General features: G+C 50.0%; 1 protein-coding gene across 11 annotated transcripts in view; it reads right to left on the reverse strand.

Annotated features, from left to right (window-relative positions):
- Positions 1-14050, reverse strand: part of FOXN3 (forkhead box N3) — a 415529-nt gene that overhangs the window by 125231 nt on the left and 276248 nt on the right. For all 11 annotated transcript variants that reach the window (XM_047796330.1, XM_047796332.1, XM_047796329.1 and 8 more), the window contains one exon: positions 737-801. In XM_047796330.1, coding sequence (XP_047652286.1) covers positions 737-801 — 65 coding nt within the window. The remainder of the gene's footprint in view (positions 1-736; positions 802-14050) is intronic.

Below are 14050 nucleotides of genomic sequence, written 5' to 3' on the forward strand. Positions count from 1 at the left end.
CTGGGGGCCAGCCAATTGCAGCTGATCTACAGTCCAAAACAGCCATCACCAAAGCAGTTTCTCAAAGTCGTTAGAATGCATCTCCATGCTATTTTTAGCGATTTTTTCTTCCTTGACGCGGCTACTGTCAAAGAAGCCAAAAGGGAGATGAAAGGCACCTTGAATTCCTTGAGTACACGGCACAAGAAGTCATGCAAGGCAGCTACGGACAGCCTGGGACAGCCTGGGCCGCGAAAAGGATGTTCCCCCCTGCCGGGACAAGGGAGGGGCGTCTGACCTCTGAGCCCCAGAACAAACCAAACCTTCCAGGCACTCGTGGAGGTCAGGGGACAACGAGGAACGAGGGCATAGCCACGATGACCCAAGTGTCAAAACATCCACAACACTCCCTGTAGCCCAAGCACCAGAGAAAGGTAACAGGGTTGGTTTTCATCAGGCCAGCTTCTGCTGTGGGTGCATCCTGTTACGTAGTTCCACGTTCACCAAAGCAAGACAGACACTGCTGGAATAGGACCAGTGACGACAGACCACAGCAGCAGTCTTTGTCTAGACTCACAAATCACAGCATCCAGGAGGAGGGGCAAGAGACAGGAGCACCGGACAAAGAGAGCCATCCCACAGCAGTCACAGAGGGACCACTCCGCAGCAGACAGAACGCTCCCGACGGACGCGAAAGGCGAAGGAGGGGTGAGGGGAGGGTGGGGGGACGGGACAGGGGGGGCTTCTGGAGACCTACCTTGGAGAAGGGCTCCATTTCTCTTGAAGAAGGTGCTGCCTGGCCAGATGGGTGGACCTGATGTGCTGAAACAGAAGAGGAAGCAGCGTGAGGACAAGCTCGTTTATGCTCACGGCCACTGAGACCAACCCTTCCTCCAAACATATCCTTCAAAGGGGCCTCAAAACACTTTCCCAAGGATGCATTATTGATGCCCTTGGGAAATGCATCTTTAAAAACCATTAAGGAGTTGCCATTGTGGCTCAGTGGGTTAAGAATCCAACTAGTATCCATGAGGATGTGGGTTCGATCCCCGGCCTCGCTCAGTGGGTGGTGGCACAAGCTACGGCATAGGTCACAGATGCGGCTTGGATCTGGGGTTGCTATGGTTGTGGCAGAGGCTGGCAGCTGCAGCTCTGATACGAACCCTAGCCTGGGAACTTACATATGGCATAGGCACAGACCTAAAAAAAAAAAAAAGAAAGAAAAATCATTAGGCTTGTTTTATGAAGCATAGGCTTCATATATCAAAATACAGAACACGTTCGTACGGTGCTCTGGTTCCTGTCTTAACCCTGCTTCCTCTTGGGCCCTGGAATCACTGGCCGGTAAACAAACTGGAGAGAGCGGTTCAACATCACGGCTTGTAACTTTTGCTAATTTGTTCATAACTTTATGCCTTCATGTGCTAAAGAACTGCCATCCCTGTCTTCCGAGATCCAGATTTTCCATCACTCCCTGGTGCCACCTGCCTATTGTAACCTGCAAGCTTCTGCCTTTCTTGGCTTTTCTCCCACCGAATCCTTTCTATATAGATATGACCTTGATCGTCCCTCCCTCCCCCCCTTCTTATTCTGTATCCTGTTTGCAATTTCTTGGCTTAAAATGGTGCACTCCATACCCTCGAAAACATTTTGCAGATATGTTACCACTCATAGTCCTGTAACAGGAGAGGCGAGAAAAGCAAGAAGATCAATATATCACAGAGACACGTTACTACATTTATAGATGAGCATTTTCACTGTTTTCAGATACCCAGTGAAAAACTTTATAACCACGCCAGGCTTCGGACAATATCCTTGGAGTGGAAAGTCGGGGATTTGAAATCAAAGACTGGTTGAGATTAATGTTAGAAAGCACTTGGCCAAAATTGTTAGTGGGGCCAGCCTCCGAGGCGGTATAAATTACTTTCTCCAAAAGAGAATGTGGCCAATGATACTGGTTAATGCATGAGCAGTCACCTTCAACATGAAAAAATGTAAAAAGATGGTCTTCTTATGGACACACACACACACACAGAATACAGAACATGAAGGCCTATATAATGAGTGTTTCCAGAGTCGACCAGGATCTCCAACCGTGCGAGGTAGCCCCGGTGTTAACAAGGAGAAATGCCAGTGACGCAGTCTGCTGATCAACACCCCGTCCCCAGAGGTACAAAGGGTGTAGCAGGAATGGGGACATGTTTCACGACTGGGGAGAAGGAGAGGGAGGAAGAAGAGTGCCCTGGCACACAAATACCACTCAACGTCAACATCTCGTCAAGTGTGTTAGGAAACACACGGCGTGAACCCTGATACACATGAGAGTTGTGTTTCAGTTTGGTTTGGACCCACTATACTCAGAGTAAGTGAAGAGACTGTGACTCCACTACGGCTTTTCCTGCAGCTCTGATTTCCAGCACTGGTTCGATTCTCGGCTGGGGCCTCTGAGTGGCCACAAACTGCACAGGACAAGAGCAGCTCTGGCGGGGGTCTCAGGGCTGCAGGATGGTGGCAACAAGCTGATTTCTCTTCTATCTGATTCCCGTCCTGTTCTGATTTGAGGCGGTTAAGGCTCAACGTTGCATGAAGAATAACGTGCATTAAAGTGCTTAAGATTATCTTTTAACAACCCCAGCCAGCTCCTGGGATTTTACCATCTTATTTTTATAAGAAAGCAGGAAACAGCCAGCTGGATGTTGCCAATATGGGATCACCTGATTGCTAAAGATATTTAAAACCTGAGAACTTCATTATAGAGGAGTCGGTGCTTCTGGAGAATTCAGTAATTGAGTATGACGACAGGAGCCCGAATATCCAGCTTACTTCCCTCCAAATCTCCTCTTTATCCTGACCTTGATTTGGCTGAAAAGTGAATAGGCACCAGGGATGGCGTAAATGTGGGGAAGGGAGAATGGGTAAATCCAGGGGTTTAGATAAAGAAAATTCTCTGTATGATAGAAATCTACTTAAAGATGTCTATGGCATCCTTTGAATGCATCTAAGTCACTGATCACTATTCTGGTTGTTCTGCACTGCAGCCTGTGTAATCCACACTCTTGCAGTAGCGCGAGATCTGGACCGGCCCATCTATCTGCTCTTACGTGGTCCCTGCTACGATGGAAGAATTCACCTGTGGACTCTTTCTAGCTCAAGGTAAGCTGCTTCCTGCCATGCTAATTGCAAAGCTTTTGAGCTCACTGGTCCAGTGTCTACACTCTTCTTTGGGATGGTCCCTCCCAAGGACATCTTCCATTAGGAGACTCAAGGCTTTATGAAGTGCCTGTTAAAAACTGCTTGGACATGGAGGGAAGAATTAGAAGCCATATTTTATGGCCCCTAGGAGCTTACTGTCATACTTAGTTAGCTTTAACTTCCTCTGCTTCTATCTAAAGAGACCAGAAACACTGGGAATTCCTGTTCTGGCTCACTGGTAACGAACCCATCTAGTAACCATGAGGACACAGGTTTGATCCCTGGCTCCACTCAATGGGTTAAGGATCCGGCGTTGCTGTGAACTGTGGCGTAGGTCGCAGAGGCAGCTCGGATCTGGGTGTTGCCGCTGCTGTGGTGTAGGCCAGCACCTGCAGCTCTGATTTGAACCCTAGCCTGGGACACTCCATATGCCGCGGGTGTGGCCCTACAAAGACAAAAAAGAAAAAACCCACTCTGGTAGGTTTAAGTGGACCCTAGCGGCCACTTCTCGTGGCAGTGACCGTGTACAAGTCACGGGTGACTGAATACGGAGAGTTCCCTGTCCTCTGCAAATGCCTCCCCGCCCTCCCTCCGATGTGCCCCATGAATGAGTGGTATCCAGGGTGGCCTGAGATCCTCCCACAGAGACTTCGACCACCAGCTTCTCTGAATGATCACAATACACACTTGTAAGTAACTTCATAGACTTCTTTAAAGCTGACGTGGAAGCTTTCAGGGCAAGTGAGCCAGGGCTGTCTCCAGATGGAGGAAAAAAATCCATTTGCTTCAGTCACCTGAAGCTTGTGGCAATGCCGCATCCTTAACCCACGGCATGAGGCCAGGGATCAAACCCGCATCCTCACGGATACTAGTTGGTTTGTAAACCGCTGAGCCACAACAGGAACTCCCAGAGTGGGTTTTAATCAGCTTACAATGGGGCACATGTCGCTGACGAGGGGACTCCAAATTACCACGTACAGAACGCGGGCATCACCGCTTTCCCGTGGGCTCCTCCCATCCTGTGGGTGGGCGCGTCAGGACCCACCTTGCCCACTCCGCAGGAGACAGAGGACCTGAGAGGTGGGAGGATTTGCCCAAGTCATCACATGGCTGGTCAGGGATCAGTCCAAGACCAGCCCACTGTGCCCCAGAGACACACATCAACAGTCCCAATTTCACGTCTCATCGTCCAGCGTTCTCCCCTAGTCTTCCGGCACCAAACCCTTGGCTATCCTTCTCCACAGAAGAAGGCTGTAGACAGTATTTCCCTTGGGGTCTCTCCAAGGCAAGATCCCAGGCTAGAAAAAGCAATCAGCCTCACCATATGTGACAGACAGACACGTGGGCTCCTATTAGCAGAAACAACACAAGGCTGGTGCCACACACGCCTCATTTCAATAACGCTCTGCCAAAAATCCCACGACCTTCAGCACCAGGAGCCAAACCCACATGTGACAAGGGAAGTCGACCCACAGGTTAAGAGGGCCCTGCCTGCCAGAAGAGGCAGTTTGGGAACTGGCATTTGAGAACATCGATCGGGCTGATCATTAAGAACAGAGCTGAGCTGGCCAATCCCAAGGGATGCATCTGACTGTCTGAGCAGCACAGCCATCATCTGCCGGAGATGCACAGCCCCCAGCCTCTCCTGGCCTCGCCCTCTCAGCTGCAGTTCTTCCACCTTCCCATGGGGACACTGTAAGTCAACAGGTCACCCAGCCCGACGGTGGCTCTTGGCATAAGACTGTCATCTGTCACGTCTCCTCCCTGCACTCAGGAGCCTTCATCATTGTGAGAACCGGCTGCCCTGTAACCAAGACCCCGGGAGGTTCTGGCAAGACCCATGGCTGTATTCACCAGCCTGGACTTTCTGGGAGTTGAAGAAAAGCACTTTTTTTTCTAAGCACTTTTTAAAAAGTACTTAGTTCCCTAAGAACTCAAGGGCCAAATGGGAACTGGTGGGTCAAAAAGAACAGAATACTACAACGTGGATATGCTGGAAATACGCCAGTCACAAAAGGACAAATGCTGTACTTGACTAGAGCAGTCAAGTTCAGAGGCAAAGCAGAAGGGGAGCTGCCAGAGGCTGGAGGGAGGGGGAGCGGGAGCTGTTTAATGGGTACAGAGTCTCGGTTTTGAGATGTAAAGAGTTATGGAGATTGACGACCCAGTAACGTGAACAGACTTGACACCACTAAACCGCATGTGTAAACGGTTCAGATGGTGTGTTTTATGTTCGGTGTGTTCTGCCACAACAACGACAACACTTCCGAGTGTAACGTGAGAGGGGGAGAGAGAATGAATGACTACAGGAAGGATCCCAGAAGACGTGCCTCAAATGTCTAAAGGGTCCGAGGCAGTGAAAGACCCACCTAGGGGCGGTGGCTACCAAGGCCCCTGCAGGGAGCAGCTCTGCCAGAGTGGCCCAGAGCACACGAAAAAGCGGCAAACCCAAAGCGACTGGGCAAAGGAAAGGGAGGTGGCGAGGCCAGCCTACCCTACCCTGGTACGTCCGGAGGCCAGGGCTTGCCTGCTAGTCTTTAGGCAGCTGAGCAGATTCCTGCCGGGTTCTTTGCAGTGGAAAGAAGGCAAAGCCAATCCCTTTGGATGTGACATCTCCTCTCAGACTGTGTCTCCCGAGGAATGAAACCGTCAAAGCAGTTGTAGAGAAGGGGGAATTTCTGAAAGAATACCTGGAATTCTACTGAGAATTCGAAGTGTAGACTCATCCCCAGGACATCATAGAAAAACAAACATGACCTGCCCCACGCACTAACACAGACCCGTGGGTGGACGATGGGTTTTTGAAGTCTGCAATGCAGAAATCAGAGAGACATGTTTGTGAGATGGTCTCGAGGGTCACAAAACATCCTTCACAATTTGAGAGGCGTCGCTAAAGAGCCCCGTGGGAAGTCCAGAGTTCTCAGCACGTTTAACAACCCTTCATATAAAATCGGAGCGTACGGACAGCCAATGGGATGCCTGTGGCCCCCTGGTCCCATCCGAGGTGCAGTGGGGACGGCACAAGATTTGGACTCAGGGAACGTGTCTGTTAAAAACACAAGCTGCAAAGTCTTTTAACGTGTCCAAGTCTCAAGGCCATGGCCACCAACTCGGGGCAAGAAGAGCCTCCACGTTTGGGAATTAAATGAGAGGATGCGTGTCCAAAGGTGTTCTGTGAATGGCAAAAATCTCTGCGGTCATCTGGATGACAAGGAACTGCAGGTTCAGAGGATTGACGTGCTCGGGGCCACCGCTTCCTCCAGGTTGGCTCTTGGCTTCATTTCTGTGACGTGAGAGGTAATGTCTTTTCTTTCAAGACGCTTTCAGATCATCGCCTCCATCGGAAGGAGCCGCGAACAGTTCCTAAAAATTAACAGGCTGGAAGAAGCAGCTTCACAGATGCCACCAACACCAACAAAGTTAAAAAAGAGACAGCTCGGCCCAGAATCCTGAACAGATCCGACGTGGCCGGGACAGCTGCCCACACTGACCTTCAGGGTCCGGCAATCAAGAGGCCGAAGAGACCAGGTGGAAAGGCCCCAGGATGGGCCAATTTTCAGAGGCTGACAATTCGTGGGAAGGCATTACTGAAGTGACCAGACAATAACCAGCGAGGGCCACAAACACCACAACAGGGAGTGAGGCGAGATGGCTCTAGGGGCAAAACTCAGATCCTGGTAAGAAATGGCATCACGTTGTCACCTCAGCCCAATGTTAAGACTGGAGACTCATCCTGCAAGTCATTCCTGTGTGCCCAGCCCAGGCAAGGCCCTGGGTGTGCTTGGGGGTGGAGGTCGGGGGGCAGGGTAATGGCTGAGAGAATCAGATAGAGGCGGGTTCCACCAGAAGCTAAGGGAGAGGCAAGGAACGGAGTCTCACTTACAGCCCTTAGAAGGAACCAGCCTTGACTTTGGACTTCTACCCTCCAGAGCTGTGAGATGAGACATTCCTATTATTTAAGCCACTTGTTTGTGGTACTTTGTTATGACAGCCCTAGAGAAGGAACAGAGACACTGAGAAATCCCAGGCAGAGTGGAAAGTGTGTGTGTGTTGGGGGGGGGGGGGGAAATCGGTGGGGGATCAGAGGCGGGTACATTATTTTAAATGGATCAGTAATGTTCCATGAAGTTTGCTGCAACATTTAGGGCTTCCTTCCCGAGGCACACACGCGATGCGATGTTCACCTGAGCCAGGGTTTCCCATTGCTGACCTGCGGGACTGGAGCATCTCTGTCGTGGGGACTGTCACCTGGGTGTCTGGCAGCCTCCCTGACCTCTACCCACTAGCCAGGGACCAACCCTCCCCGGCTGTAACACAGAAAAAGGTCTCCAGATATTACCATGTGTTCTCTGGGCGATAAAATTGCCCCCAAGCGAGAACCGCTGACCTGGTGGCCAGCAACCCAACTAAGCTGACCTCAATCTTCTCTCCCCTCGCCAAGGCCCAGGCCCCCCTCGCCACACCTCATCAGGCAACGTCACCTCCTCTTTTCTGAAACCAAAGCCTCCCCTCCCCGGCTCACTCGCCCTCCATGATTTCTGCCTGTGTCCGCGCCTTCTTCTTGGCATAAGGAACATCCCCACTGCCCGCTTTTCCTCTAGAACCCTTCCTCTGGCTGTTACCCCTGGTCCCTCCCACCCCCCCTTCCAGGACCACCCATCATCCAACATCAGGTAGAGTCCAGATCCCCCTCTCCAACCCCACAACCCAGCCGTGCACTCACCAAGCCCACGAGCTGTGCCAGTGTCCGACTTCTACCCTTTCGTGGCTCAGTGTCCCCGGACTGGCCACGATCGCCTGACCTCTATGTCACCAGAGGCCCCCCCAATCACCCTGCTGTTCAGGGCTAAGGGCCCCGATGCTCTCCAGCCGTCCTCCCTCCCACACACACACCACGGGCTGACTTCATTAATTTTTTTCTGATGATGTAAACACTCTAACTTTTGATATTATCTCTTTAAAATCCTTTCCAAGTTTAGCCTCACAACACCGTCCCAGCCTGGTTCTCCTCCCACTCTCCTTGCTACCTGACCTGCCAGCTCCCAGTCTGGCCTGGGCCCCATAGTTATGGCTGTTCCTCAAGGGTCAGCCTTTCCTTCTTTTCTCTTCATTCTCCTTTCTTAGGAAAGTTCAGACTCCCAGGAAACGTGGCTCTTCCAGTTCTGTACCTCCAGCTGCTCTTGCCTCCAGACTCGGGAATGGAGTTCTGGCTGCTTTCTCCCAGCATCGATTCCCCACCAGTCCCCATAGGCACTTTCCACACTGCCCGGGATTTCTCAGTGTCTATGTTCCTTCTCTAGGGCTGTCATAACAAAGCACCACAAACAAGTGGCTTAAATAATAGGAATGTCTCATCTCACAGCTCTGGAGGGTAGAAGTCCAAAGTCAAGGCTGGTTCCTTCTAAGGGCTGTAAGTGAGACTCTGTTCCGTGCCTCTCCCCTAGTTTCTGGGGGAAGCAGGCATCCTTGGCTTTTCTTGGTTTATATGTGCATCACCTCATCTCTGCCTCCATGTTTACACGGCCTTTGCCCTGTGTGTGCTTTCTGTGTTCAAATTTCTCCCTTATAGGCTGGCTTAAGGGTCCCGCCTCCTGCAAACATAAGCGCATCTCAACTAACTATATCTGCAATGACTGTACTTCCAGATAAGATCAGATTCTGAAGTGCTGGGTGTCAGGATATCAGCACATGAATTTTTGGAGGGGACCACTCAAGCCCACAACAGTGTCCGTGGCAGTTTCCACGTAGTGCGCTCATTCCCCGAAAACACCAAGATATCTGAGTCTGTCTTTTCCTATACTATGGCAATGCCTGGAAACTGGCTGGTGCCTATCAAATGTTTGTTGCAGACATCAAAGTTTACAATTAGTTTAACTTGGAACTCCTCAAAAAAGAAGAGGAGGAAACAAATGACTCAGGCTTTGGTGACCGCCTGTAAAATGCTCAAGTTAAAAGTTCTGGAATCTCAAACACGTGCCTCTCCCAAACCCCCATCTGCTATCACCCATTCCTGCCAACCCTCCCCCTCTTTTGTTTAAAGTGTCTAGCACTTTCCCTTCCTTTGTGTTTCTACTCTACTGGGTCAACTCCTATGCAGACGCTACCCCTAGCATCCTAATAGGTGCCCCATCCCCAGTCGGCCCCCAACCGCAGTCCTTCCTGCCTAACACCTCAGCAGCCGTCTGAGAGCACAGCATCTTGGTTTGCAAACTGCTCCCCAGGGAACCCCCTGGGTTATAAGGCCACTGGTGGTGGCAGTGGGGAAAGGGTCTAGGTGAGGTCTTGCCCCCATGTCCACAAAGCATCTCTGTGCCATCTCCCGATGTGATGTCTTATAGGTTTAATTCACCTTCCATAGGAGGGTCTTATCTTTCCTAAGGTCAGAAGCCCCAGGTGGGCAGAAACTGAAGGAGATGCTCCGCCTAGATTTCCAACTTCCCTGCACTCAGGAGATGGCTGTCATTAGTCTAAGTGAGTAAAACGTCAGAAAGGCCACCTGCGTATCATCAACAGGGAGTTTTGAATGATTTCAAACAGAAGGATTTCTAAAACAACTCCTAATAGACCTAATTCTCCTCCAAAAGAACTAGGCTATACAGTGAGTTACAGTTCTTCCTCCACTATCATCTCAGACTAAAAACTCGAAAATCTTTAAAAATGGAAACGAAATTACAAATCTCATCTTTGATGGTAAGTAATACGGTAGGTAATTTGGAATACTCTTTTCTGTGATTTCTTGATTACTTAGGAATATATAAATAACTAGATAAGTACATGTATATTTTTGATAATATGGAATGCATGTTTGGGTATACTGAAGAAATTCTGCTTCCAGCCTGGGCTACAATTTTAGATGCGTACAGGCTCATGATACATTTTATGAACAGATGCAAAGGTGTTTATCATTATCTTTGTGCTACACGGTTTCTAATTTTACATATGAAAACCAAGGCATCATTCAGCATAAAGTACATTATTTGCATGATATATTTGCATTTGCAAAACACCCACATTTACTTTTACTGCTTAATGGGTCTGGTTAAAATGGGCCACTCTATATAAATGGAGCACACTGGTTCCCAACTCAATGGTGCTGATAAGAAAACTACTCTTTTTAGATGCAAATGAACCTACTAATCACAATTAAAATGGTGGAGTTGAGGAAAGCTGTGCAGCTGTTCCAAGAGCTACAAGTCTAGGGCCAGTTTGGCTCCAGCTTCATCTCAGGAGCAGCCCGGGACTCCCCAGAGGACATCTGCCCAGGGGCCGATGGGATAAACAACTTTTCCAAAGGTGGTGGGGAGAGGGTGGAGGTAGCTTCTGAATCGGGGCCAACAGTGCAAGTGTGGTCGCCAGTCCTGTTCAGAGGACATGAGTGAGCCCAAGGGAGGAGGACTGCACGTGTAAAACTCACAGAGGAAAGGCAAGACACAAGAAACCAAGTAACTAGGCATCCCTTTGAAAGGGGGAGTCGTTATAGGAAGCAACAGGGTGGTTCCTCAAAACAGTTACACTCAGAGTTAACAGAGCAGCCAGTAGCTCCACTTCTGGGGATATACTCAAAAGAAATGAAAGCAGGAACTCAAAGAGGTGCTCGCACACCCATGTTCAGAGCAGCATTATTCATAAATAGGCAAAGAGTGGAAGCAACCCGAGTATCCATCGATGGCTAGATGGATAGAGTATGTAGTCAATACATACAAGGGAATGTTATCCAGCCTTAAAAGAAGAAAGGGATTCGGACACAGGCATGAGCGATCCTTGAGGACATTAAGTGAAATCAGCCCATCGCAAAAAGACAAATACGGTATGAATCAGATTACATGAGTTACCTAGAGCGGTCAAGTTCAACCAAGACACAAAGGAGAATGGCAGCGGCCAGGGACTGTGGGGAGGAGGGAGTGGGGAGTTAGTTGTTTAACACGTACAGTTTTCAGTTTTGCAAGACTGAGTTAGTTCTGGAGATGGTTGCATGACAATGTGAAGGTACTTAATGCCACTCAAGTCTACCCTGAAAAATGGTTACGAGGATAAATGAATACGATGCGTATTTTGCTATAATTTACCAACAAACAGTAGCTAGCTGGATAAGTAAATAAATAAGCAGACATTCCCTAACACCAGCCAGACACTGGCACAGGGCAGGTGGCCCTTCTACTCCTCCAGGCCAAGGCTCTGGGAATGGGAGCTGGTTTGCCCACCTTCTTCTCTCCGGCCCATCCATTCACTGAACAACATGGCTTTACACCTGCTACAGGGACATGGCCATGAAGAAACGATCCTGTCCTCCAAGAGGCAGGGACACGGATGGGTAAATGAATAAAATAAAGAATCGGGTTGTTCAGAGCATGATACACAGCTCTGGACCCCACTGCCCTTTCCCTCCATGACTAAGCCAGGAATGAAACTGGACACTGGTGCCTCTGGATAACCACCTTCTTGTTGGGTAGAAACCACGGGCCATTCCCCCTCTTCCATGAAGCTTACCCTGATTTGAACTTCGTCTGTCCCTTCTTTGAGGCCTGATGGCATCACCATCATCACATGGACTTTAATACCAATGGTCCAGCAAGTTCTCTGTCTCCCTGGGGAAACTACAGACCCTTCACAGATGTCATCCACCTCCACTAGGTGCTCAGCCCAGGGCCTGGTACCCAGGACATGCTATTGTCCCAGCCCAGAGTGTGGCCCTTCAGTATATGCTTAGGGACATTCCTGGAGGGTTAAAACCCAGAAGTTCTGTCCTGGGATTTCTCTACCTCAGGGTCACTGCTCAGGAAGACAGGTAGACACGGAGATGCTTATGTGAGGATGGCAGGTCCGGGATGGAGCAGTCCAGAGCAGCCTGGGGACAGCTCCTAGACCTTCCCCTCTGGCCACCCTGGGCTGCAGGGGTGTTGAGACTGAAGAACCCCAGGCCTTCTCTCCTTTGCGTGGCAATGGTTTTGTGGACACCTCGACAATTGTGCAAATGGGCTCCAGCTTAACAGGCGGAACCAGTTAGGGACCTGAGACGGCATCACGTAGGTGGAGACAAATGACGAGTGACCTTGCCCCCAAATCCACTCTGTTAAGAGGAAAGTGCCTCTTGAGTGAAAACATCATTTTGCCTTGAACTCTGTGGCAGCATCGGGAAATCCTGGCCCATCCTCCACCACCAAGAAGCAGGAGGCGCCGGCGGCATGCCTATCTTCTGTCCCAGGACTGAAGCACCGTTTTGAGGCCGTGACAATCACACATTGCACAACACAGATAATGCTCGTAATGTTACCTGTCGCCATCCCATCGCACGAATACAACTTTCAGGGAAAAACAAACGTCACTATGACCTTTTTATCTTTCAGGCTTGTGGAGATCAAGAGATAACAACGTTTAACCCAAGCCTTGACACAGTCTGATTCCCAGCACTCCCTGAGATGCTGAACACCAGTCAGAGACGGGAAAAGGACCTCTGTGGGGAAACTGTGGTTTACCTTGACTATTCATTTCCTCCCTCTGACAGCCAGTCCCACCCCACACCCCACCAAGAAGATGGGAGCTAAATGCTCATCCTGAAAAGTGGACGCCAGAGAGCTGAACAGCTCTGTCTCCCTGTTCTATCACGGGTATGGTATCCAAGCACTCAAATGCTGAAGCTGTACATACGGCACAGAAGATGGCTTTTTCAAATTTTTTGAACTATTTCTCCTACGGTTTATTGGATCGAGTTATGGTTGGCTTTAAAGTGACAGAAAGCAATTTCCCATTTCCAAAAGGTAATCTCTTGCATCTGCCAAGGCAACAAATATTGTGCTTGGCATCAGCGTCTGAATCATGTCTTTGTCCTCATATTTCCGACTGGGCATAAAGAGCTGGCCCTGCCTTCAAAGATGCTCCCTCCCCTCTTCCTCTCCATGTAACCCCTGGCCACCTCCCTCACCACCTGTGCCAGGCCAGGACTTGCTTGTGACTCTTATTTATTTATTTTTTTGACTTTTTAGGGCCATACCCACGGCAGATGGAGGTTCCCAGGCCAGGGGGTGAATTAGAGCTGCAGCCGCTGGCCTACACCACAGCTCATGGCAACACTGGATCCCAAACCCACTGAGCGAGGCCAGGGATCAAACCCGCATCCTCATGGATGCTAATTCGGTTCATTACCTGCTAAGCCACGATGGGAACTCCTTGCTTGTGACTCTCTTATCCACAACTTCTCCCACGTGTACCCTGAGCCTTGCTCAGGAAAACCGAAGAAGAAATGGCCGGGAGACCCAAGGAGACGGGAGGGTTAGAGCTTATGTGACTCCTGCGTCTATACCTACAACCTCATGCCCATTTGATTCTTCTAGAAAACTTACGGACACATCCATGCCTCTCTTTAAAGGACAATGCAGCAAATAGTGATGCTTAAATTCCTCAACAGTATCAAATTCAAGGAGAGTTTCTTTTCGGAAAAGGAACATTCCTTCTCAGCGGCAGTTACAGAGATGCGGGAGTGACTGCTGTGCTTTACAGACCCCGACAGCGCGTGGTGACTATTGGGAACACTCCTTCCCAGGTGTGAACAGTCAGTGCAGGTGTGTGAGAGGGGTTTTTTGGTGATTGTTTGGCTTTGTTTTGCCCCGGACTTCGCTCTGTGAACCACATAATTAAAGCTCGAAGCATATTCAGTCAAACCTGAGCATCCTGAAACCTCTGGAGGACCCGAAGCCCACGTCCCGACCATGCCTCCCGGTGCCTGGGCATGACACGCACCTTCGCAAGTCCATCGATCGCACAGTTCACGTCGAGGGCTCCCATGGTCCTCCCGGGTGCCACCTGGCCTGAGAGCCCCCGAAGGACACAAGCCACACGCCCCACTCGCTCGCAGGGCACAACGCTCAAACAGGCAGCTGAGGTC

This window comes from Phacochoerus africanus, chromosome 9 (assembly GCF_016906955.1).
Source record: "Phacochoerus africanus isolate WHEZ1 chromosome 9, ROS_Pafr_v1, whole genome shotgun sequence".
NCBI lineage: Eukaryota > Metazoa > Chordata > Mammalia > Artiodactyla > Suidae > Phacochoerus > Phacochoerus africanus.